This window comes from Muntiacus reevesi, chromosome 6 (genome assembly GCF_963930625.1).
Source record: "Muntiacus reevesi chromosome 6, mMunRee1.1, whole genome shotgun sequence".
NCBI classification, from domain to species: domain Eukaryota; kingdom Metazoa; phylum Chordata; class Mammalia; order Artiodactyla; family Cervidae; genus Muntiacus; species Muntiacus reevesi.
Window position 1 is genome coordinate 30,136,325 of NC_089254.1, and position 26,761 is coordinate 30,163,085.

Here is a 26,761-nt window from a genome sequence, read left to right on the forward strand (position 1 = left end):
CAGGCGCAAGAAGATGACATCACAGGAGCGGAGCCGGGACCTCCGGTTGCTCTGGGCTCTGCTCGCCGAGGGTGCTAAGTGAAGACTGCTCCGTTCGCGACACCGTCGCCATGACCATTTGTCAGTTCTTCCTTCAAGGCCGCTGCCGCTTCGGAGACCGGTGCTGGAACGAACATCCCGGCGCCAGGGGTGCGGGCGGAGGACGGCAGCCACAGCCCTCAGGTGACGTTTTCCTCAATCCTTCGCAGCTAGCCGAGCAGGGGAAGGCCTAACGTGGGGCCGGGCGGGCGAGGATCTGGCGTCTCTCCTGGGGCCAGCCGCTGGGCACAGCGCCGCGGCGTACCAGTCAGGTGACGCGGACGTGCCCGCGCCGTCCACTCGCCGTGCCCTCGCCTGCCCCGCCCACTGACGTTTTCGCCTTTGATAGGAATTATGGCTGATTTTGTTAAGCGGACTGCAGGTTATTCGTGGTTACAGTGAGAAACAACGAATTTTAAAGTTGGAATTACATATCAAAACTACCTAGTCTTTGCACGGCAGTGGTTCCAGAATTGGCGTAGGTCGACCTAGACGCCTCCTTGCTGTAACATTGTAACTTTTCTGCGTACTTGTTTTTCCCGTTGATGCTTTTAATGTAATTTTTTTTTTCTAAACTTTTTTCTAGGGAGAGGCTATAAGTGGGGTCAGAGTCAGGGCTCTTTGGGGAAGTCGTGAACTCCTTTGAAAATCTAATAAAAGCTACAGAGCCGTAAACCTCATGTAAATGCACATGCTTATAAAATTGGAGGTAAGATCGGGAGAGTGGGCTGCTCAATTAAGAACTCTGGGCTCTGAGGGAAAGGTATGCGGGACTACGGTGACCTGCCTTCTGGGCCTAAGTCATTGTCGAAATTGGAATATTTCACTAAATCAATTGTGGATGATGCAAAGGAACTGTCTTCCAGGAGAGGAGGGATCCGAAGTGAATCTATAGTACAATGCAAGGTTTTAGAGGTCAAATGAATAGTTAGATTTTCTTAGAACTGAAACTTGGTTCTTAAAAAGTACCACAGGATGCTGACCACCTCGCCTTTCTCTTTCCTCCTGTACGGCTACTCATCTGACGTTTAAACCGTTTGTTACACTGTGGTTTCACTTTTATACCTCTTCTAGAAGACAATCTTTTTTTAATTCCCCACAATTAGTCTAGTGAAATATTCCAAACCAAAAATTAGGACTCGGGATCAGACAAATGTGAGTACTTCCAGGAACAACAAAACGTAATATTTAACATTCTGTGGAGACTCACTCTAAATACAGTACAGAATAAATGTTGAATGGATAGATTGATGGATTTTAAAAGTGTAAATAAAACTAGTTAAATAAACAGTGTATCTAATGCCCAGAAATAAATAAATGCTTGCAGAATCAGTGAGTATGAAGGCTAAAAGCTATCTCCAAATGATGGAATGAATTTCTTCTGTTGTGAAGGAAAAAAGATCAAACTTTAGAAAAATGCAATATTATTAACCCCTACTTGCGGGATCTGATCTAGCATTGTGCCCTCTTTCCTCTTTGGTTTTGTTAAGTAGTTTTAGAATTGGGAGATGAATTTTTTAAAAGAGTGTATCTCCCATCACTCCAGTTTTATTATACATATTTAATAGCATGTCTCCTAATTCAGTTAGAAACATGGTGAATTATCTTGGCCCCAGCTGTGAATAAATAATATAGTTGAAGTGATAAGATTTTTTTTAAATATAGAGACAGAAAGGAGAAAGTCCTTTTGGCTTATTTTGATAGTTATAAGAATATTAAAAATATGCTTATAATAGAGGGAGTCAATGCACTTTATTCATATGTAAACTACCGCTACAATTCTCATATGGAAAATAGGAGGACAGGTGTTTTCTTTCTCAGAATACTGAGTCAAATAGATTACCCATCTATGAAGGACAGAAGGTAGAATCGAATCTTTTCAATAAACTTAATACATTGCTCTTTTTTCAGATTTTACTACTATACAGGGCCCAATTGGGGAACAAAGAATGATAAGAGATACAGCTTTTTACCAAGAAGGAGCTTATGATATAGGTTACATGCCTTCTGTCCACTCCATTATCAAACAATTGTTTATTTAATAAACTTATATCAATTGAATTTAGTAATATAATTTTTCTATGGATTTACAGTCCTCTCAGTCTTGTTAAATGAGATCATGGTGTGATTTGTTGCTACTGTGTGTGTGTGTGTTTGTGTGCTCAGTTGCTCAGTCGTGTCCGACTCTTTTGTGACCCCACCTGCTATAGTCCTCCAGGCTCCTCTGTCCATGGGATTTCCCAAGTGAAAATACTGGGGTAGGTTGCCATTTCCTTCTCCAGGGCATCTTCCCGACCCAGGGATCAAACCTGCATCTCCTGCACTGCAGGCAGATTCTTTACTACCAGGGAAGCCCCTTTGTTGATATTGCACTTAATTCTATAAATTGAAAATGAAAAGTTTTATAATTTAAAATGAGTGGGCATGTAGTGCCTGTCGAATCTTTACATAATATCTGCATATAATAAGACAAAATATAATGAAATTTTTAGAGATTGAAAGCATGAGTTGCTAGTAACATTGTTTATTTTGTTGTTTATTTCAGGTAGTAACAGAAGAGGATGGAATACCACCAGTCAGAGATATTCCAATGTTATCCAGCCATCCAGTTTCTCCAAACCTACACCATGGGGGGGCAGCAGAGATCAAGAAAAGCCATCTTTTGCTGCTTTTGATTCTGGAGAGTCCGCTAGCAAGAACAGGGGATTTGGCTTATCTCAGAACCCATTTGCTTCACCTGGCTCTGATGACCAGAAAGATGATAAGAAGCTTCTGTAAGTGAAAGCCTTCAGAAAAATTACCACCCATTTGCTTATTTTTTTCCAAAAACACCCATATTTCCTTAAAAAAGAAGTAATCTTATTACTTTATTAAATTGTTATAAAATCAAAATAAGCAAAAGGAGAAAAAGCATCCATGATCAGAGGTAATCTCTGTTTTGCAGGTGTCATGCTAGACTTTATTTCAACTTAAAATGTGATTCTTGTATATCAGTACAATGTCTTTTTGGGGATAATTACTCTTTTTCCACTTTTCTATCAATGATACTGTACTGTGAATATTTTTCTAAGGTAATCCTGCTTTGTTAAATTATGAGTTCTTTACAAAGTATGAGGTGATTTAAAGCAGTTTGTGATTTTGGAGGTCACTTACAGCATCTTCTATTTTTCTTTCTGTAATAAAACTTTTGCTTCAGTTACCTCATGCAAACTGATTTCATTTGATTTTCCTTCATTATTGTGGAGTACATTTCTTATCATTTATTGAGAACATGCGTAGTAGAATTTATGACTGGTGCTGGAACAGTGCCTGGCTGTATATAAATGTTCCCTCAGCTCCCAGCAACTAGGACAGAGCTTAAATATATTCATTAGTCTTTTATATCCCATAATTAAATTAGAACTAGTTGTAAACATTTTTAGCCATGTATCATACACAATTGAGTAAGTGAAATAAAACAAATGAAGCATTCCTTCCTATATTTGATGTTGTTGTAAAAATCCTAAATTTTAGTATTATTTTATTATCAATTACCATTCTTACTTCATTAATTGTGCTATTCTGGGTAAGAGGGAAATATTTAACTTAGAGCTGAATATATCCATGACTTTTCTAACAAATTAACCATGGACATGAGTCTGTTCCATTTTTGCAAAATGTGAGTATTAGACAAAATGATCTCTGAAGTCCTACCTACTTAAATATTTTATGGTTCTTTATTATTTACTGGTTCTTTCTTTCCCAGTTAAATGATCATTGATGTTAATTATAATGAATAGAGAAAGTTAAAGTTTAATATTGGGAATTTTAAAATGTTAAAGTTAATATTGTGTATTTTATATTTCAGTTCTTTAAGATATATATAGTACTATAGTGAGTTCTCAATAAATATATTGGTTAATGGTTCAGTGTACTGGAAAACCAAAATTATAAATGTCTTTGATATTATAATATTTATAAAATCATGAAGTACAGCTCATATTTTTGTCAACTTCTGCTTTGAAGGACACTTCAGAAAAGATAGTGGAAAAATCTAAAATTATATATTTGCTATAACAATCACTGAAAGTTATCAATGATAAATTTTACCAAACAGAAGAAATAGATCTTTTGCCATTTTTTTTTTTTTTTCAGGGAAGGAATTGTTAAAGATATGGAGGTTTGGGAATCATCAGGGCAGTGGATGTTTTCTGTTTATTCACCAGTGAAAAAGAAACCGAATATTTCAGGTAACTAGAAATTATGTGTTTTTAAAATGTGTTTTACCACTATTATTTTCTAAAACCAAGACCAGGTCAAAAAAAGAAATTAACCAAAAATTTAACCACAGTTAGGGAAGTTTGAAAATTGTTTAAAATACCTAAGTATTCTACCAGAACTTTGTAATTCAGAGAGTGAGGTTGGAAGATATAGTTTAAGATATATTGATCCCGTAAGAAAACCAGTAAAATGAGGACTTGCCACTCGCCATGTTCCTAATTCTGTAAGCCTAGAAGAGACTCTGCTATCTTGGTTCCCTGTAGATACTGCTTCAGAACCTTAAGCTGCCTGCAGAGAATAGAAGAATCATATGCCTGTCATTAGGCTTTCATTCTGTTCTCTTTCTTTCCTCTTTTTTTCTAAGGATAGTTATTTTTAATAAAGCATGTTGATACCTCTTCTGGAGGTAATGTTTGAAGTTACGGAGCCTTAGAATACTCCTTTCTTTCCCACTCTCTTTTGTCCATAACTCATTTGGGGCTGAAAGCTAGACCACCACAGTTTTCTAAGCCTGCTCTGGGTGGTCCTAGGCCCTGTGAAGTTGAACAGGAAGTCATTGGAAAACGAGGGCCCTTTCAGTCTCTCAGAACTCTGGAATTTCTGTCTCTACTCTGCCTGCTCATTCTTGAGCACTTGTGTCACACCACTCCTTAGTCATTTATTTACTAATCATTCAACAAATACTTATTGAATTTCTTTTTTGCCAGGCCTCATTCTAGGTGGTAGGGATATAGCAGTGAGTAAGATAGCTAAGATCCATCCCTCATGAAGTTTATGTTCTTGAGGGATGGAGGTTATAAGCAATACAAATAAATAATTTTAAATAATGATTTTTCTGTAAAGGTAATAAGTGTTAAGCCTTTTTTAAAAATTTCAGGATTGGACATGGCTAACCAGTCCATCCTGAAGGAGATAAGTCCTGGGTATTCATTGGAAGGACTGATATTAAAGCTGAAACTCCAATCCTTAGGCCACCTCATGCGAAGAGTTGACTCATTGGAAAAGACCCTGATGCTGGGAGGGATTGGGGGCAGGAGGAGAAGGGGACGACAGAGGATGAGATGGCTGGATGGCATCACCGACTCGATGGGCATGAGTTTGAATAAACTCCGGGAGTTTGAATAAACTTGATGGAACAGGGAGACCTGACGTGCTTCGATTCATGGGGTCGCAGAGTCGGACACAACTGAGTGACGGAACTGACCTGAACTGAATGTCTTAAAGCAGTGGTTCTCAGTGTAAAATATAGATCCCTCAGCAGCATTGTTAGATAAAATATAGGACGTCCAGTTAAATTTAAATTTCAGATAAGTAATAATATTTTTAGTATATGGATATCCCATGTACTGTTTGGGACATACTTACTTTTTTGTTTTTTGGCTTTGGCCTTAACATATGGCTTGTGGGGTGTTAACACTCCCTGATCAGGATTTGAACCCAGGCCCTTGGCACTGAAAGCGCGAAGTCTTAACCCCTGGACTGCTAGGATATATTTACCTTTTTAAGTATTTGTTTGTCAGAAATTCCAATTTAATTGGACATCCTTTTTTTGTGTGTGCTAAATCTGGCAACCCTATTCCTGAGATCCTTTTTAGGGGCTATACAAGTTTAGAAATATTTTCATAATAATGCTGAGACATTAATTGCCATTTTCACTGTGTTGACATTTGTACTGTTGGTGTAAAGCTGTTGATGAGGTACAGACAACAAACTACTAGTAGATTATAGTAGTCAATAAAAAAAAATTTTTTAATGACATTTTCACTTAAGAATGTCCCTGATGGCTGGTGCACTAGGATGACCCAGAGGGATGGGATGGGGAGGGTTGTGGGAGGGGGGTTCAGGATGGGGAGCACATGTAAATCCATGGCTGATTCATCCCAATGTATGGCAAAAACCACTACAAATTGTAAAGTAATTAGCCTCCAACTAATATAAATAAATGAAAAAAAATTAAAAAAGAATGTCCCTGATGAAGAGGTAAAAGTTATTAATTTTATAAGGGTACACCTTTTAAGTATTCTGTGTGCAAATGGGAAGCACACATAGAGTAACATTAACAAATACGAATTTTTTTCTATTGTAAGATGACATGTGCTAACATTTGGAAATTCTGGATAACTCAGTGAACCAATATTTTCCAAATGACCAGTGTGTGAAGTTACAAAATTGTACATGGTTGAAAAATTCATTCTAAGTGAAGTGATGTGAAAGGCGCTTAGTTGTGTCTGACTGTTTGTGACCCCATGGACTATATAGTCCATGGAATTAACCAGGCTAGAATACTGGAGTGGGTAAACTAGTTAATAGTTTGGTTCCTTAATGTATCATTAATATGATTTGAGTCCACATTATAGCTAACCTTTAAGAAACTATTGCCTGTCAAGTTTTGGTATTGTACCAAAGACGAATATCCACAATTATCTGAAAAGACCACTAAAGTCATCCTTTCCCAGCTACACATCTGTGTGAGAAGAGTTTTTCTTTATATACTTGAACCAGGCAATGTATTGAAACATAGTGAAGCAGATTGAATAGCAGAAGCAGATACTATAATACAGCATCTTTCATTAAGCCATGCATTAAAGAGATTTGCAAACATAAAACACTGCCACTTATTTCACTAAATTTTTACTTTTTGTTTTGGAAAATAGTTTTTTCATTTATGTCGACACATTGATTTCTCTTTTTTTTTAGTTCTACCACTTTATTGCTACCAACCCATCTCCCTCCACCCTCGTGCACACATGCTCAGTCGTGTAACCCCATGGACTGCAGCCCGCCAGGCTCCTCTGTCCATGGACTTTTCCAGGCAAGAATACTGGAGTGGGTTGCCATTTCCTTCTCCATGATTTCTTATTTTTAAGTGAATTAATATTTTCTACATTTTTCAGTTTTCATTTCAAATTTGGTGAATATTGATTTGTATAACCTATGTAAGCAAAAGATCTGGAATCCTTAATTATTTTTAAGAGTGTAAAAGGGTCCTGAAGTCAGAAAGTAGGAGAATCACTGTCTGTAGGCATCCTTTATAATGAGTTAATTTTTCCTTTGCCACTAGAATGATACTGTATTTATACTTACCTTTGAAAGAATTGAGAAAATAGTCACCCAGATCATTTTCTATCTTTGTGGTTCACCATGAGTGACTGATGGAAGGAAGAGAAAGTAACCAGAGGGACAGTGTTTCTTTACATAGAGCATAGAGTGGTTATCTCTTTTTAGGAAGCAGTATTGAAACTGAGTCCTGAATGAAGAGATGTGTCTTCTGGGAATATTTGAGGGGAAATGTTCCTGGCCATATAATAGGTAGTACAGAGCCCCTTGAACAAACAGGATTGGCATACTTGTAGATTAGTGTGACCTGAATTGCTGGAGGAGAATAAACAAGAGAAAGAGTAATATAACATTAGGCCGGAGAGAGGCAGCCAGGGGCCAGATCGTGTTGGGCCTAACTTACTAGGAAGCCAGAGAGTTTTGAGCATGAGGAGGGATGTATTCTGATTAGAAAACGCTCACTTAGACTGTTATGTGAAAAGAAATGGCTTGCTCGGAACAGGGGTTGGGGGCACAAAATAGAGGAAGGGAAATGAGTTAGGAGACAGCTGCTGTTGACTGAGAGTTATTTGCGGTGGAGACAGAATGGGTCAAATCCGTGTTCTGTTTTGGAGCTAGAACTGGCAGGAGGTTTATTAATTAGATACGGGCAACAAGAGAAATACAAGGTTCTGATTTGAATGTTTAGGTTTATTCTAAGGTAGGAGTCTTTGGAGTTAGTGGTATCTGGTTACCAATAATCCTTTGTAGAAAAATATTCTGAACATTTTTCTTTCTTCCTTTTTTTCCTCAAAAAGTTTTCCTATTATGGAAGTTATATCTGTTGCCATAGAAAATTTGAAAAATACAGAAATATGTAAATAAAATAAAGATCAACTGATCTCAGAGTTAACAGCTGTAACATTTTAGTGTATTTCTTTCAAAACATGTACACACTTATTTCTTATTATATATATAATTAGGAATCATAACCTAGTGTTGTATTCTGCCTTGTTGTTTTCAATGTTTCTATTACTAGAAATACTAGAATGAACATCTTTTTTATGTAACACCCTTTGTTTACATGTTCAATCATTTCCTGAGGTCAAATTCTGGAAATTCTGTTAGAATCAAAAGGTATGAGCATTTGTAAGGCCTTTGACATTTATTGACAGCTTTCTTCCCAGAAAAGTTTTACCGTGATTTCCATAATGGCAACTTAGAAGAATGTCCATTTCACCACATCCTTATTAATAATTGTCCATTTTTAATTTTTGCCAATCTGATAAATAAAACATTGAATCTATTTTAAGTTGTATTTTTATTAAAAAAATTTTTTTTATCTACTTATTTTTTCCTGTGTTGGATCTTCATTATTGCACAGGGGCTTTCTCTAATTGCAGTGAGTGGGGGTTATTCTCTAGTTGCGGTGCATGGGTTTCTCATTGCAGTGGCTTCTTTTGTTGAAGAGCACGTGTCCTGGAACATGCAGGCTTCAGTAGTTGCACTTGAGGGCTCTACATCTCAGACTCAGTCATTGTGGCACATTGGTTTAGTTGCCCTGTGGCATGTGGAATCTTCCCTGACCATCAGGGAAGTCCTAAGTTGTAATTTTAAATTGAACTTTTAAATTTCATTTGTATACTGGCTATTTGAGTTGTTTCGTGAATTGCTTGTTCATTATCTTTGCCCATGTTAGCTTATTTTTCTTACTGATTTGTAAGAACTAATTATACATTCTCATTAACTCTTCTCCTGTCATATATGTTGCAGTTATGGTTTCCCCAGTTTAATTTTTTGTTTGCCTTTTAATTTTGCTTATTACAGTTTTTAATATACAGAATTTTTTTTATAAGTTCAAATGTATATGTAATCAACTCTTTCTTTTTCTTTTCTGTATTATTCCTTCCACTCCATTTATCTTTAGAAAGTTTTACCCCTTCAAATATTAATAACAAACTATGTTTTATTCTAATTTTATACTGTATTAAATAAAGTCTAGGTTTTGAATTCTTTCCTTATGATTATGAAATTTTTCTAATGATCAAGATTAGCATATTTTCCTATCTAGCACCTCTCATTTTACTATACTATCAAAAGTATTGGTATTTAAAGATTCCAATTGATTCCTCACTTTAGGTTTTACAGACATTTCACCAGAGGAGTTGAGACTTGAATACCATAACTTCTTAACCAGCAATAACTTACAGAGTTATGTAAGTTTGTTTCCTATTCATCTAACTAACAGGTTAGCTGTTAATTATTGTCTTCTCTATAGTGGCTCACTTGTGTGTTGTCAAAGTGGATGAAGTCTATGTTTTTCAGAAGACTATTTTTATATTCTAAATTATTTTCTTTACAATTGGTTGGTTATCTAAAGTGATGAGAATATACTTTGACTGTAGTAACTACCAATGCTTTTATTTTTATTACCAATTATCCAGAAATCATACCCTTTCATCATTTGACAGACATTTATGGTGCATCTCTTACATGCAGACATCATGATGACTGCTAGAAAAACAAATAAGATGCAGTGTTGTGTGCAGATTAGCCTTCTCACGTATCAAGTATCAAAAAATTGAAAAACTGGGTGAGAATAAGTTTAGTGCTTAAAGGAAATGACATAAACTCTGTATTTTTCTTTTGTCTACTGTCAATATCATATACTTTGACCAGTACACATGTTTGTCTCCCATCCAAATATAGCTATTAATAACTTTGTGCTGCCAGGTACTTGGGATCTTAACAAGGAGCTGGAGAATAGGGAAAGGGAAAGGGGTCTACAGCAAGAGTGTCTGTGGCAAGTAGGAGTAGGTCAATGCAAATTTTACAAGTTATGGGCCATAAAAATATTTTATAAATTTATTGTGACTTTGGAAATAAAGACATGAAGTTGTTAAAGAGATTACCTTAAACACTCACTACTGACACATTATTTTTCTGTCCTCTTTCTTCAGTTAAATTCTGTCCAGCAGTTAATAAATCAGTGGAGGAACAGGGTGAATGAACTGAAAAGTCTAAATACATCAACTGCAATAGCTTTGGTGAGTATTGGAGAATTTTCTACAGGGAAGTATCTATTGCCTTTTTGCAGAATTTCACTTTGGGTTTATGAAACAAAACTATAATTCTCTGTCAAGAATTAGGATACACACATTCTCAAGAACCATAATATATTATCATTTAGAGTCAAGGTTCTGGAATTCCTTTCTCTCTGTTCCTTAGTCAGAAATGCAGGGATAATTATGCTTTTCTAAAACTATTCTTAGGATTAGATTCTTAATTTTGGTAGTACTAGTTTTGAAAATTGGGAAATAAAATATAAATTGAAGTATTCCAGCTTATCAGCATTTAAAAAGAAATTGCTTTGAAAAATGATATGAATGCACATTTTAAAATTTATTTATTGACTGCACTGGGTCTTAGTTTCGGCACATGGTATCTACGTTTCAGCACGTAGACTCTCTGGTTGAGCCATGTGGGCTTAGTTGCCCCGTGGTGTGTGGGATCTTAGTTCCCCAACCGAGGATTGAACCTGCATCCTCTGCATTGGAAGGCAGATTCTTAACCACTGGACCACCAGGGAAGTCACATGTAGACTAATACACACTTTGGTGACGAAAGGACACTTACCATAAGTTCCTGTCTTATACAGAAATGCTGTTAGGAGTTATATATGCACTTGTTCCCAAAGATGCATGATACTACTGCAGCATATTCATTATCTCTGTTGATAAAGTTTATTTTTCTACCGCCATAAAATGTTCTTTAGAGCATTATTTTTAAATAAAATATTTACATTTAGAATTTAATATTTCCAGTTTCCTAGGTGATTTTTCTTTGTACTTTCTGAAAAAAACTGTGAGAATAGTAGCTGCCTGAACTTAGTGAATGACTGAAAGTCCCAGTACCCTACTCCTTAAATATCTGCTTGTAAATGACTAGACTCTTGTGCAAGCTAGTTTCTTCTGCCTTTCAGCTGTTGTCATGCCATTTGAATTCAGAAGGACTTCTTGGAAGTATTTTTTCTCTAGATGAGAGGTGGCCCACCATCACCAATGCTAATGTGGAAGTAACTGAGTTCAGAGAACTAGGGAGCTTCCTTCAAGGTTGGAAGTTCTGTGTTCTTTGACAGCTTCCAACGGGCCCTTCTGTAGGTGAGAATCTTGAATAACCCACCTATGACTGGCTTACCATGCATCAATTCTTTATGTCCAATTATTCTTTTAATCCATTATATGGATATAATTTGTTTATCCACATTCCTTATTTGATAATTTGTTTATCACACAAGCTGAGAGAGAGAAGCTAGCCCCCCCCCCCCAAAAAAAGCTAAAAACTGTAAACTATATGATTCTGTTTATATGAAACTCTAGAAAAGACAAACCTCATTTCTAGTAATAAAAAGTGGATGAGTGGTTCCCTGGGACCAGAGGTTGGGAGAGGGTTGCCTGGAAATGGACGCACGAGAACTTTTATGGGTGATGGGAATATTCTAAATATTGATTGTAGTGATGGTTATAAATTTATGAAAACTCATTTTCAATGGGTGCATCTTATTTTATGTAAACTATACCTCAATAAAGTTGAGTTTTAAAAAATGCTATGGACTTCCCTGGTGGTCCAGTGGCCAAGACTGCATTCCCAATGCAGGCAGCTGGGGTTCTATACCTGGTTGAGGAGCTAGATCCCGTATGCTGTAACTAAACGATCCTGAGTGCCACAACTGAGACCCAATGCAGCCAAATAAACTATTTTTTTAAAACAATGCCAATAGAGTTTTCAAATGAAAGAAATAATATATGCTTGTATTAATGAGGAAGGACTTATTAGAGGTCAGAATTAAGTGAAAAGTTCATTGAAAAGGAGATTAAGATTTCAGTAAGCAGAGATGAAAGATATTTCTACAGCAGAAAATAGCAAGAACATAAAATATTTTAAGGGAATAGGGAATGTTTAATAGAGTTTACTGGTAAGCTTTTAATAATGTAATTGTGAATTAACTTCGAGTCAAGCATTTGAGTAAGTCAACTGGGGTAGCCTGTAAAGATCCCTTACCTTGTATCTAGGTTTCTTGATTAATGCAGATCAACCTGTAGACACTGAAATCTAGAATTAAAAAGTATTTTTCTGATTTTAATATGTATTCATTGAAGACATTTAGAAAATGTTTTAAAAGCATAAATAAAATTAAAAACACTCACAATTCATCAGCCAGACAATCACTCTGCACTCCCTGAGAAAGGCCCATTTTTTCTATGCATATTCACTTGTGGGCATTTTTCTATGTTAAACAAAATGAAGACATTTTAGAGTACACATTTGAAAATTTTAATTTGGCTAAAAGTATACAGAAAAAGTACTTGAGAATTATTCACTTGCCTACCTCTTTTTTAATAGCTCTCCAGTTTACAGGATGGAGTGAATCAAGCAGCACCTTCATTTGGTTTTGGCAATAGGCAAACAGTAACATTTGGGTCACCAGGTAAGTGACAGAGTCATGCAAGACTTGACTGATATAGAAAAATGGGATTTTATGGGTTTCAAATACAAAGCCTGAAGGTGTCTCTAGTGCCATTTTAAGTCACCCTTGCAAATTCTACCACCTTCCATAATAGAGCTTTAAAGAATTTGGCTCATCTAGCATTTGTGAAATGGTGTCCAGAATGGGCACATTCTTTGAAAGACTCTATGGCTCAGATTTTAGATATATATTTTAGGAATGGTTTTTCTAGAGTTTCATAGGACTACATAACTGTGGTAGCAGCACCTATGAGGACTTTCTTGTTCCTATACATAACAGCATAGTTTTATCTTCAAGTGACAGCTCCAGTGAGAGGCGAGGACAAGCTGAAGTGAAGGTTCACTCCCTAATCCCTGAGAGTTCTCAAGAGCTACCTTCTTAATGTAAATTAGAGTGCAAATGAGATCAGTGTAGCAGAAAGACAGGCCAACAGAGTTTAGTGAGTTTGTCCTAACTTCTCATTTTCACTTTTCTTCCTTCCAGTAAGTTTCTCATCATCTAAACATGGCAGAAATAAGAACAGAAAAAGATGGGGGCAAGGTAGTAATATAGCTACATTTTTTGACTAATAGTTTCTTTTTTCTTTTTCTGGTTTTTGTAGGTTTTCCAGTGAATAGCAGCAGCAGCAGCAGTGCTCAGAATTTTAGTTTTAAGCCAAGCTCTGGATTTGCTACAGCCCCTTCTGGAGGTCCTCCTGTGTTTGGGAATACTCCAGCCTTTGGAGCTGTGCCCGCTGCCAGTTCTGCCATCCCTGCTGCCACTCCGACTTTTGGCCTTAGGAAACCCGAAATCACATCTGCTGCTTCATTTTCATTTAAAACCCCTGCAGCTTCTGGTTTTGGATCATCTGGATTTTCAGGATTTTCGCCTTCTATGGCAGCAAGCCCTGTTGGATCTCCAGTGGCCCTAGCCTTTGGAAGTGGCAGTTCTGCAGCTGGTTTTGGTAGCTCAGGCTCACCGCCTCACACTGCTTTCTCTAAGTCATCCAGTGACATCTTCGGAAACAGCACTGTACCCACTTCTCTGTCTTTCTCACTTGGCAGTGCCACAACAGATAATGCATTATTCACAGCCAAGGATCAACTAACAGCAGAAGAACTGGAACAATTTCAATCCAAGAAGTTTACTCTGGGAAAAATTCCATTAAAGCCACCACCTGTGGAACTTCTAAATATTTAAAAGGGCAACTTTAAATACAGAAAAGATCAGCTTTTAAAATTGTTTTGAGTGGTTCATATGAAAGAGGAGGAATACACACACACACACGTGTATATGCATATATATTTATAAAAAGTATAAATTTTCAATAATAACATTAGGAGTTCTTAAATTTAACATTTTTTCCTTGACACTAGCTATTTAAGTAAAACAACAAAAACTACTCAGCAACAGATTTTTTTCTTTTTTTTTACTGTAATGATGAATGGAACTGAAAAACCTGTCAGTGTGCACTGAATACTTTTCTCATTCTGTATCACTTTATACTCTTACCATTTAAAATTTTACCTTTAAACTTTTTTTTTTTTTTAAGGAAAGAGATAATTTCTAGAACCAGTAGGGAAAAAATGCCTAAGTGTTTAGTCTGCCTGCTGAATAAACATCAGTAGCATGGTGACTTTTGTGTTAAAGAAGATTCTCTTAAAGAGAGAAATATAATTTTTAAAGGGGTAAAAGCTTTTATTTTTAGTAACTAAGAAGCATTTTTGCCTCATAATTTCTCCTCCTCAGTTTTGGTTGTCTCGAACCATTTGAGTTTTTGTCAACAATTTCATGCTAGTTTTTATCTTGGCCTAATTTTTATGTAATTCTATTTTTTCCTCACATTGTCTCATCAAGTGGATGGATTGTAAGAGGACTAGAAATTATGATCTCATGTAGATGAAGAGCATATGTGTATATATATATCCTTTGTAGATGCATAAGACATTTCTGGAAGAATAAGAAACTTGCTAATAATGATTACCACTGGGAAAAGAATTAGTGTCCAAGTTAGGAGAAATACTTTATATACCATTTTGAACTGTTTGAATATTTTACCATGTACATGTGGTACTTTGTTTTTTTAATTAAAAGAAGATCACGAAAAATTAGGAAACTTTTTCCAATTAAACATTATTGGCAAGTTTAATAATATGTATGATCAAGCTTGTTTTTCAGGATGCATTTTTGAAAATAATTTTTTTTAAAACAAGTATTCAAGATGCGTCTTCTCTAGGCTTTTTTCTTTTCAAGTAACAGAGAATTAACTTTATAACTGGAAAAAGGTCATTGAAGAACAAGTCTAGGCTTTCTTCCACCTCCATTTACATTATTAAGGTATGCTCTTATTCCTTTTGGTGTATTTCTTAAAGCCTTTTTATAAAATATGCTTATTATAACAACTTTGGAAACTTACAACAAGGAAATTAAAATTATCAGTAATCTCTTCCCCCCAAGAATAGTGTATATAGAGGGATGAGGATTCACCAGCTGTTTTTGTAGAGTTTCTATTAGAATTTTCAGATGTGTTTGGGTCTCTCTGTGTCCTCAGATTGAAGGAGTAGTATCTTATATATATGGTTGATCCAAACAGCCAGAGACGTCATTAGTTGAAGCATACGTGTCAAGAGTTCTGTGTTCCTTTTTCAAGCCTCAGAAAATATATAACTAGCACTGCGAGAACAGTTTCTTTACACAGATCAGGTGTTGAACTGATTTTTTTTTTTTTAACGTCAGACGGGTACTGGGCCAGGGTCGTAACAAGGTTTGGAGGGAGGCACATGTCACGCAGCAGCGTGAACACCCAGTCATCACACTCATGAGCTACAAAAGGATCTGAACTGATTTTTAAGTGAAAATCTTACCTATTAAAGATATATGCACCACATGATTTTGGCATATATGCAAAGGATTTGGTCCTCAGGGGATCCAGATTCTCTGTTACACTTCTTGAAGAACTTTATGACTCTAAGTTTTGGAACCCCAGCACTCCAAATAAGAGGTGTATGTTTGAATTTTAGTGTATGTGCTGCCGAAGCAAGCACGAGGTGTATGTTTGAAACCATCCTTGGTAAAGAGATGATAAGTAGACCCTAAGTTCCTGTTTTGATTTCAAGTTCTTTATAAGGACTTTCCAATATTTTTTTTTTCAACTTACAGTTGACTCCTAGAGTTCTCTTACCCTGATGGAACGAACCCTGCATAAAGGTAGATTAAGTTTCAAGACCCTAAGAAGGAGTGAAGGGAAGAGGCAACCAAAAGGTACAAGATTGAGATTTATTCAGTGAGGCAAGAACCAATTCTGACAGAACTGGTCATAGTGAAAGTATACTCCCAAATAGGCACAGACAGACCCATTTCACAGCTTCTACAACGGCTGCCCCTTTTCCCTAGGACTTAGAGGAAGGGACAGAATTGCATAAGGTTTTATTACAAGTAAAATGATCTAACTAGCTTGATTATTTGATCACAGAAAGACAGAAGTATAACAGCTGAGAGCTAATTAGAAAGAGAAGCTAATAATTAAAACTATTTAAAAGGTATAATATGGTTTAGCTACAGAGTATGTATTGTTCAAGTATTGTTCGTAAGAGAAAAGAATTCAATCTGTTGTCCAACAACAGGAAGTTGGTTAATCTGGTAGATTCATATATTGGAGTACAGCTTTTCTAAATGACCTGGGTTTCACTCTGTAGTCAATGGGCAAAAGCTTGTTATTTATTTATTATTATTCTATTATTATTACTCTAATTGCACTGACTGGGACACTCAGTACTGTGTTGAATAGTAGTGGTGAGAGGGGGCATCTTTGCCTTGTTTCTGATCTTAAAGGAAAAATTTTCTTTCATGATTGAATATGATATTAGCTGTGGCCTTTTCATGTATGGCTTTTATTATGTTGGAGTAGTTTCCTTATTTTCCCCAGTTTGTTGAGTGTTTTTATCATGAAAAAGTTTTTACTTTGTCAAATGTTTTTTTATGCATCAGTTGAGATGATCATATGGGTTTTGTTCTCCATTTTGTTAATGTGTATTTATATTGATTGATTTTGTATGGTGAACCATCTTTGCATTCCAGTTACAAATCCCACCTAATCATGTGTAAATACTTTTAATGTGCTGTTGAATTCAGTATACTAGTATTTTGTTGAGGATTTTTGTATCATTATTCATCAGGAATATTTGCCTACAGTTTTCTTGTGCCTTTTTTTTCTGGTTTTGGTATCAGAACAATGCTGGGTTCATACAGTGAGTTTGGGGATGTTCCCTCCTCTTCAGTTCTCTGAAAAGATTGGTATTAATTCTTTAATTGTTTGATAAAATCCTTCAGTGAAGTCATCTTGTCCTGGTTGGTCAGTGTTTGATTACTGCTTCAATCTCCTTACTGTAGGTCTTTTCAGATTCTTTACTACTTGATGATTTAGTTTTGGTAGTTTGTATGCTTCCAGGAATCAATCCATTTCTTCTAGGTTATCTAATTTGTTGATATTTAAATGTTCACAGTAATCTTTTATAAAAATCCATTTTTATTTCTGTGACATCAGTTATAATATCCATTCTTTTAAATCTAATTTATTCAAATCTTTTAGCTCTTTTTCTTAGTTAATGTAGCTAAGGATTTGCCAATTTTTATGGTCTTTTTAAAAGACCATGTCTTAGTCTGCTAATGCCACCATAATAAAACACCATAGACAGGGTAGCTTAAAAAATAGACATTTATTTCTCTCAGTTTTGGAGCCCTGAAGTCCATGTCAGGGTGCCAGCATGGTCAGTTCTGGTGAGAACCCTTTTCCTAGCTTGCAGATAGCTGTCTTCTTGGGTACTAAGATGACCTTTTCTTGGTACATGTGCATGAAGAAATAGATTTCTCTCTCTTCCTCTTCTTACAAGGCCACTAATCTTGTCATGAGCTTGCCATCCTCATGACCTAATTTAAACTAATTATCTCTCAAAATACCCCCACCTCCAAATACCATCACTTTGGTGGTTAGGGCAGCAACATATGAATTTGGGTAAAGGACACAAACACTCAATTGGTTTTATTGGTTATTGATTTTTCCACTGTTTTTCTATTCTCTATTTCATTTACTCTCCTTTCATCTTTATTATTTCTTCTGCTAAATTTAGGTTTTTTTTTTCAAGGTGTAAAATTAGATTATTGATTTGAGATCTTTCTTCTTTTTAATGCAAGCATTTATCTCTGTAAACTCCTCTCTTATCACTGCTTTTGCTTTCTTATCACTGCTTTTGCCTAGGTTTTGATGTGTTGTATTTTGTTTTCGTTTGTTTCTAAGTATTTTCTAAGTTCCCTGTGGTTTATTCTTTGACCCATTGGTTGTTTAAGAATGTGTTGTTTAGTTTTCACATATTTGTGTTTTTATCTTCTGCTGTTGACTTCTAGTTTCATTCCATTGTGGTCAGAGAAGATAACTTGGTATGATTTCAATCTTCTTAAATTTGTTAAGACTTGTTTTGTGGCCTAATATGTGGACTGCCTTGCAGAACAACCATGTGTACTTGAAAAGAATGTGTATCCTGCTGTTCTTGGGTGAAGTGCTCAGTATATGTTTGGTTTAGCTACTCTATAGTGTTAAGTCCTCTGTTTTTTTTTTAATTGATCTCCTCTTTGTTCTATCCATAACTAAAAGTGAAGTATTGAAATATGCTACTATTACTATGTTGCTGTCTATCTCTCCCTTCAGTTCTGTCAATGTTTGCTTTATATATTTGGGAGTTCTAATGTTAGGTGCATGTACATTATAATTGTTATATCTTCCTGGTGAATTGATGCTGTTATTATATAATGTCCTTCTTTGTCTCATATAATAGTTTTGGTTTTAAAGTCTGTTTTATCTTAGTATGGCCACTTCTCCTCTCTTTGGATGCTTGTTTTCATGGAATATTTTTCCATCCTTTTAACCTATGTGTATCTTTAGATCTATAGCATGTGTATCTTTAGATCTATAGCATGCCTCTTGTAGACAACCTATTAGTTGGTTCTTATTTTTTATCCATTTAGCCTATCTGTGTCTTTTAATTAGCGTATTTAACCTATTACGTATAAAGTAATTACTGACAGGAAAAGACTTACTATTGCCATTTTGTTCATTGTTTTCTGTATATGTTATAACTTTTTTGTTCTTCCTGCTGCCTTGTTTTGTGCTATGCTGGTTTTTGTTGTTGTTGTTGTTAGTGACACATTTTGATTCCCTTCTCTTTTCCCTTTGTGTATATTCTATAATTTCTCTGTGGTTACTGATGTAATTACATACAGTGTTTTAAAGTTATAATATATTTTAAACATAATTTAACTTCCGTCACATAAAAACTGCTCCATTTCAGTTCTGCCTCACCCACTTCTTGTTTTTGAGAAAGATTACCTATTTTAATATTGCATGTTTATTAACATAGATATATAATTACTTTTTATGCTTCTTTTGTGTTTTAAATTCCATACCAGATTTAAAAGTGATATATGCAGTTACATTACAACACTACATAGTTATAAATTTATCTATATTTTTACCTTTGCGAGGGAGTTTTATATTTTTGTCTGGTTTTCGTTGTTCTTCATCATCCTTCTGTTTTAACTTGAAGGACTCCCTTCAGCATTTCTTTTTTTTCTTTCCCCCAGCCAGTTTGTTTTCTGTTGATACCACAATGATCATATCTTGACCATGTACGTCCACAGTGGTCACAACCATTCCTTCCATTGCTGCTGTGTGGTCTTCAAATTCTCCTCATGCATGTTGAGCTGGCAGTGCATAGCACATATTTTCTTGAGCTGCAGTTCCAGGGGCTTATACTTTGTGCTCTTGTAGAATTTCCTAAGATTCTCTGAGTCTGATTAATGGTAGTGAGAACAAAGGCAATAGATTTGCAAACAACTCGAGTCTTAAGAGAGTTTGGATGTTGTGCTTCCTGGCAGTTCAGAGACATGCAGCTGGTACAGCTCCACCTTCCGGTCATCCATCTGTTTCAGCAATTCATCTTTCTAGCCTGAAAGTCTCAAGACAATCTTGGCTATGGCTGTACAAGGTTGTTTTTAAAGTACGAAACAGATGAATGAAGACATTTTCTTTACCCAGACATTAGTTTATGTTAAAAATTATTGCAGAAGAAACTTAAGAGGTCTGACTTCAATAATATTCATCAGATTAATACAATTTGATCAAATCAATAATACTTGGCAAATTAATGTAACAAAATACCACTTACTGTCTATTGGCAAAAATCAGAGTCTTGCAGTGATGGTGTTAATGAAGATGTGGTATTTTGGAGACTGTTGTGAGCTGCTGACTGGAGTGTGGATGGGTGTAGGCACTTCGGAGACAGTTTGGCAATATCTAGTAACATTAAAGATGATCATCCTCTACAATCTAGAAATTTTTACTCCTCTTCAAGGCCTTTGCTCCTTGAAGTGTGGTCCTAGGACCAGCAGCATCAACATCATCTGGGAACTTAATACACATGTAGAATCTCAAGCCTTATCCCAAAGCTACCAAATCAGAGTCTCTATTTTTATGATATTTATGGGAGGATGGTATGCACATGAATATATGAGAAACTACTGCATGTGGGAAAAGGAGACATATAAAACTAAATAGTACTATTCATAGTAGCAAAATATGGGAAACAATCAGAAGTTCATGCACAAGGTAACAGATACACTTTGGTATAATGTGATACATCTGTAAAACTTGAGTTACACATATAAACAGCCAAAAAAGCACAGGTGCTTTAATATACTACTGAAAATAGAGTATAAAACAATACTATATGTTGTTTATAAATTTATAAACATAGTAAAGGAATAACAGCCTGAGAAAATTAGCACCAGATTCAGAATAGAGTTGTCCAGGAAAGGGAAAAAAAGAATGAGATTTAGAAGGCATATATAGGGAGCATTCTATCTGTGATTTTTTAAAAATATATTTATTTATTTATTTAATTTAAAACATTATGACAGTAGTAGAATTTTATAGAGTGGGTGGTGAGTACATTATATTATTTTCTATGTTTTTCCATGTACTTTAAATACATTTACAAATTTTTAAAGATTTAATTTAGAAAAAAAGAAGTCTTTCCCACCCTAAATTGTATTATAAAGTTGCTTTTAGATTTCTGAAGTAATCACTATGAATTGAGTAGTTTTTCAGATTGTTTCCAAATCTTGAATTAAATATTCCACTCTGATGATACTTGTCATTCTGGTACTAAAGTACAAGAAGTACAACTGCTCTCAAGGACAACCAACTGTGGATGTAGACCATGTTATTTTTGACTCACTTGTTTGGGAAAGTATGTGTTTATCTCTCTACTTATACCTGACGAGGAAGATAATGTAGAATCAATATAACTGGTTACCTTAAGGTTCTTTTCTCAACCACATATTATCAACCAGCTGGAAATCTATTCTTTTTTTTTTAATCTATTCTTATTTACTTGGTCACTTATAATGTAAGCAGCATTTAACCCTGTTAGCTCTGAAACAGAGAAATAGAGGAATTATATATATATTTATTTTAAACACAGTAAGTATCAAGCTTTTTCATTTGGAAAACTTCTAGTGATTCTATATGACTCACACCTCCCCTACACTAAGAAAAAAAAAGTCAAAAGAAGACATGACTTTATTGGAATTATTAATTCAGAAGCTACTCAACTGAAGGACATTTATAGACATAATTCAGTAGAGAAAACATATAGTGCTATGTAAGAAAAAGTTTGCTTGATTTATAGGAATTGATGATCATCAATATTAAGGACCCAACAAATGCAAGTATTACATTAAGGATTCAGTCCTAAATTCTACTGATAAGGTTTAGAAACAGGCTATGAAGGATTATCATATGTTCTAAACAAAGTGTCAAGTTCCTCACCTGGAACTCATCCTCAAAGATGAATGAGAATCAGTTCAGTTCATTCGCTCAGTGGTGTTCGACTCTCTGCGACCCCATGGACTACAGCACACCAGGCTTCCCTGTTCATCACCAACTCCCAGAGCTTACTCAAACTCATGTCCACTGAGTCGGTGATGCCATCCAACCATCTCATCCTCTGTCGTCCCCTTCTCCCACCTTCAATTTTCCCCAACATCAGGTTCCTTTCCAGTGAGTCAATGCTTCACATCAGGTGGCCAAAGTATTGGAGTTTCAGCTTCAGCATCAGTCCTTCCAATGAATATTCAGGACTGATTTCCTTTAGGATTGACAGGTTGGATCTCCTTGCAGTCCAAGGGACTCTCAAGAGTCTCCAACACCACAGTTCAAAAGCATTAATTCTTTGGCACTCAGCTTTCTTTATAGTCCAACTCTCACATCCATACATGACTACTGGAAAAACCGTAGCTTGGACTAGGTAGACCTTTGTTGGTCAAGTAATGTCTCTGCTTCTTAATATTCTATCTACGTTGGTCATAACTTTTCTTCAAAGGAGCAAGTGTCTTTTAATTTCATGCCTTCAGTCATCATCTACAGTGATTTTGGAGCCCCCAAAAGTAAAGTCTCTCACTGTTTCCCCATCTATTTGCCATGAAGTGATGGGATCAGATGCCATGATCTTAGTTTTCTGAATGTTGAGCTTGAAGCCAACTTTTTCACTCTCCTTTTACTTTCATCAAGAGGCTCTTTAGTTCTTCACTCTCTGGCATAAGGGTAGTGTCATCTGCATATCTGAGGTTATTGATATTTCTCCCAGCAATCTTGATTCCAGCTTGTACTTCATCCAGCCCAGCATTTCGCATGATGTACTCTGCATATAAGTTTAAAAAGCAGGGTGACAATATACAGCCTTGACGTACTCCTTTCCCAGTTTGGAACCAGACTGTTGTTCCATGTCCAGTTCTAACTGTTCCTTCTTGACCTGCATATAAGTTTCTCAGGAGGCAGATCAGGTGGTCTGGTATTCCCATCTCTTGAAGAATTTTTCACAGTTTTTTGTGATCCACACAGTCAAAGGCTTTGGCATAGTAAATAAAGCAAAAGTAGATGTTTTTCTGGAATTCTTTTGCTTTTTTGATGATCCAGCGGATGTTGGCAATTTGATCTCTGGTTCCTCTGCCTTTTCTAAAACCAGCTTGAACATATGGAAGTTCACGGTTCACATACTGTTGAAGCCTGCTTGGAGGATTATGAGTATTACTAGTGTGTGGGATGAGTACAATTGTGTGGTAGTTTGAGCATTCTTTGGCATTGGCTTTCTTTGGGATTGGAGTGAAAACTGACCTTTTCCAGTCATGGCCACTGCTGAGTTTTCCACATTTGCTGGCATATTGAGTGCAGCACTTTCACGGCATCATCTTTTAGGATTTGTAATAGCTCAACTGGAATTCCATCACCTCCACTAGCTTTGTTCGTAGTGATGCTTCCTAAGGCCCATTTGACTTCGCACTCCAGAATGTCTGGCTCTAGGTGAGTGATCACACCATCGTGGTTATCTGGGTCATGAAGATCTTTTTTGTATAGTTCTTCTGTGTGTTCTGTGAATGAGACTAGAACCATGCAAATTCAAATGGTAGAAAGTGAAAGTTGCTTAGTCATGTCCGACTCTTTGCAACCCCATGGACTGTATAGTCCATGGACTTCTCCAGGCCAGAATACTGGAATTGGAAGCCTTTCCGTTCTCCAGGGAATCTTCCCAACCCAGGATTGAACTCAGGTCTCCTGCATTGCAGACGGATTCTTTACCAGCTCAAGTGGTAGCATATATGCAAAAGCACAGTGGTGAGTACATCAGAATGCTACAGAGAAATTAATGAACCAGGAGTCTGTGGTAACTTCCCAGAGGAAATGAATTTTAATATTTGTGAGAGAGAAGTGAAATCACAATGGGAAGGAGAAATAGCCAAAAGAGCCAGCTTCTAAAAAAAGAGAAGCTGGGCCTGGGAAGACTATATTCACTTTATGATACATAGTTTGAAAAGATTATCTCTTTAGATAAAGAATCTAAACTTGTACAGGTTAACTTTCCTAATCCTCTTATCTGTAGAACAGGTAATATACACCACCTATTCATTGTGTGACCAATAATTAATGTAACATGCTTAGCAGAGAAATTATGTTCAAAAATTCCATTAGTCACTAAAATTATGCTTGTTCACTATAGAGAATTCAGACCACGTAGAAATACATAAAATGAAAAGTATACTCCGCATTCCCGATAACATTGTCTTTAACACTTTTGTGTACATTTCTTCAATCTTTATTCCTTATACATAGTCTAATAGTAACTATCGTTATCAATGCCATAATGCTATTTTGCATCTTTACACTGAACAGAATGTTGTGAAGAAACTTCCATGTCAGTACATACAGGTTTACCTCACTTTTTTTTTCTTTTAGATAAGAAGTAGGTTTATTAATATAGGATACTTGTGAATGATAGAAGCAGGCAGGCAAGCGAGCTCCTCCCCAAGAACTAAGTGAGCTACATTTTTATAACAAAAGGAAAAGTGGGGAGGGAGAGAAAACCATCTTCTTCTGCTTCCTTTGTAAAGCTATTGCAGGAAAATTGGTCCCAAGGGGATGGTCATGTCCCAGGTCTCTGACAACTTCCTGGGATAGGCCCCCAAGTGAGAATCCTTGGCTTTACACAGGAAAGAATTCAAGAGCAAGCCATAGAAAACGAAGCAGAGATACACATTCCATGGGCAGCATGTGGGCCATCTTAGAAGGCAAGGGCAGCTTACGTCACTGTTTTTAAAGGCCATATGAAGTGAAGTCGCTCAGTCGTGTGTGACTCTTTGCGACCCAATGGACTGTAGCCTACCAGGATCCCCAGTCCATGGGATTTTCCAGGCAAGAATACTGGAGTGGGTTGCCATTTCCTTCTCCAGGGGATCTTCCCAACCCAGGGATCAAACCCAGGTCTCCCACATTGTAGGCAGACGCTTTACCATCTGAGCTACCAGGGAAGCAAAGGTCATATAGTGTTCCATTGTGTGTCCATTCCTTAATTTACCTAACCAGGCCCCTATATATGGGCCAACAGTCTTTTACTAGGACATTCTAGAGCATACATCTTTGCACTGTGGGAGTACTTTGTAAGAAACGGAAATGCCGAGTTGAAAGTATGAAAAGTTTTCTTTTTAATAGAGTTTGCTAAATTGTTCTTTGAAATGTCTTATTGATTTATCCTTCCCCGCTTTCCTTCCCACAACATAGGTCCAGAAAATAGAAAACAACCTATTCACATTTCAAAGGATAGTAGATGATATATTTGTTAATGAAAATGCACATTGATAAGAGCCATGAAGACTGGGAGCTTAATCAGCAGCATTTCCATGAGTCCCTTCCAGTGAACTCCTGGACCAGTCCAGTATGGACATTGCTTCAGGTCTTATGTGCTTTTTTTCATTAAAACAAGAGATCCTTATACATATATATGTAATATAAATGCATAAACATGTATTATCAGATACATTATTGGTATTATTATTTTGAACAAACTGATATCTGTTAGATCAATTAACAATAAGAAAAATAATTATACTTTCAAAAACAAAGAAACTGGAGACTTCCCTAATGGTCTAGTATCTAAGACTCCATGATCCCTATACAGGTGGCCTGGGTTCCCTCCCTGGTCAGGGAACTAGGCCCCACATGATTCAATTAAGACCCAGAGCAGACAAATAGATAAATGAATAATATTAAAACATACACACAAAGAAACAACCCATAGACCCAGAGAAACAGGATTCCCAACTATTCTGAAGATGCCATCTGCCCTGTATACTAGTTTTTGTGCTTGACCACAGAAGCTAAATCGCATCAAAATGAAAAGGAAAAAAATAAAATCAATTATTGGCAGAAAGTACCACCTTAGGCAGCTCCCTGGTCGGGGCAGAAGTGGACAGAGGTGACTTTAAGAAACAACTTCAGCTTTCTAACTGACTAAGCAGCTTCTAACAAGCCCAACATGAGATAGAAATGAGTAAAGGCTGTCAAAAGGTGAGGAAATGAAATTCTGTCTGGGAGGAGAGAACTATCCCCAAGTGACTGAGGCACCTTCTGGCCTCATTGGCTTCTTTGTCTAGCTTAGATCCCAGGGCCCATCAGTCAGTCACTTTTGTTTTTTTTTAACATTTTAATTTATTTATTTGACTGTGCTGAGTCTTAGTTGACAGCATGTAGGATCTAGTTCCCTGGACAGGGATCAAACGCTGGTCCCCTGCACTGGGAACTCGGAGTCTTAACCACTGGACCACCATGGAAGTCCCCAGCCAGTCACTCAAAGATATGTACCTCTTCTGCACCCCCTTCCTCCAGGTGCTTGCAAAGTCAACCTGAACCCCCAGGAGCCTGTCTTCTGTGACCGTCACACCGGCAGGGCGGAGTGCTGCTACAGACAGCTGCACTGTGAGTCCTGACCTGCGTTCTCGGTGACACTGCCCAGGAATCCGCAGTTCCTCCTGGGTGTTGAGCACCTGTTCCCACCTAAGCTGTTCTCCATGGTCACCTGATCTAGCTTCTCTCTGAAGGAGGGATCCCTCCTCATGCTTCACAGAGAACTCGAAGCCATCCAAGAGGACATTGGTCGTGCTCTTCTGCACAACAAGTTCAGCGCTTCACACATGCTGTGTGATACCACTAGTTATCCACTCCCCCACTTTATGGAGTCTCCCAGAAATGTCACACGTGCTGTAAAGTCTCCTTGCTTGAGAGGGTGGGGAAACAGATGCAAATACTCTCCATCTTCTCGCCACCACTCCAGCTCTCTACTCCCTGTATAGCCATGCTTCTCTGAATGTTCACTTCACTTGATCACTCCCCTCCGCAACCCAGTCTCGCCTCACTCTTCAACCCATTCTGATTTGCCTCCCAACCACCATTCCACTGAAACTGACCTTGCAAAGGTCTTACTACCAGTTAGGCTTCTTTTC

At 36.7% G+C, this 26,761-nt stretch overlaps 1 protein-coding gene, 1 long non-coding RNA gene and 1 other non-coding gene across 7 annotated transcripts in view; 1 reads left to right on the forward strand and 2 right to left on the reverse strand.

The window, feature by feature from the left end:
• LOC136170532 (uncharacterized) overlaps positions 1–124 on the reverse strand; it is a 46,101-nt gene extending 45,977 nt beyond the window's left edge. For both annotated transcript variants that reach the window (XR_010663645.1, XR_010663644.1), the window contains exon 1: positions 1–124. This is a non-coding gene — a long non-coding RNA (uncharacterized lncRNA).
• Positions 6–26,761, forward strand: NUP42 (nucleoporin 42). Of its 4 annotated transcripts, XR_010663643.1 has the most exons (9): positions 6–222; positions 2,624–2,852; positions 4,213–4,307; positions 9,514–9,590; positions 10,335–10,421; positions 12,778–12,862; positions 13,503–15,217; positions 25,044–25,215; positions 26,148–26,761. XR_010663643.1 is itself a non-coding variant. In XM_065938785.1 (8 exons), exons 4-8 carry the CDS (start codon positions 4,232–4,234, stop codon positions 14,078–14,080), a joined length of 903 nt encoding a protein of 300 aa, XP_065794857.1. In that variant the 5' UTR covers positions 426–556; positions 665–787; positions 2,624–2,852; positions 4,213–4,231; the 3' UTR covers positions 14,081–19,351. The 4 variants fall into 4 exon arrangements, 3 of the variants coding, with proteins under 3 accessions (XP_065794855.1, XP_065794856.1, XP_065794857.1); XM_065938785.1 differs by lacking the exons at positions 6–222; positions 25,044–25,215; positions 26,148–26,761 and adding exons at positions 426–556; positions 665–787 and having other exon boundaries at positions 13,503–19,351; XM_065938783.1 differs by lacking the exons at positions 25,044–25,215; positions 26,148–26,761 and having other exon boundaries at positions 13,503–19,351.
• On the reverse strand, positions 15,611–15,715 carry LOC136171312 (small nucleolar RNA U13). The gene has a single exon (XR_010663851.1). It is a non-coding gene; the product is annotated as a small nucleolar RNA U13 (small nucleolar RNA).

Coding starts and splice junctions, on each gene's coding strand:
- NUP42 (XM_065938783.1), top strand. CDS start 111: ATGACCATTTGTCAGTTCTTCCTTCAAGGCCGCTGCCGCTTCGGAGAC. Junction 223..2,623: donor ACGGCAGCCACAGCCCTCAG/GTGACGTTTTCC, acceptor TGTTTATTTCAG/GTAGTAACAGAAGAGGATGG. Junction 9,591..10,334: donor GCAATAACTTACAGAGTTAT/GTAAGTTTGTTT, acceptor CTCTTTCTTCAG/TTAAATTCTGTCCAGCAGTT.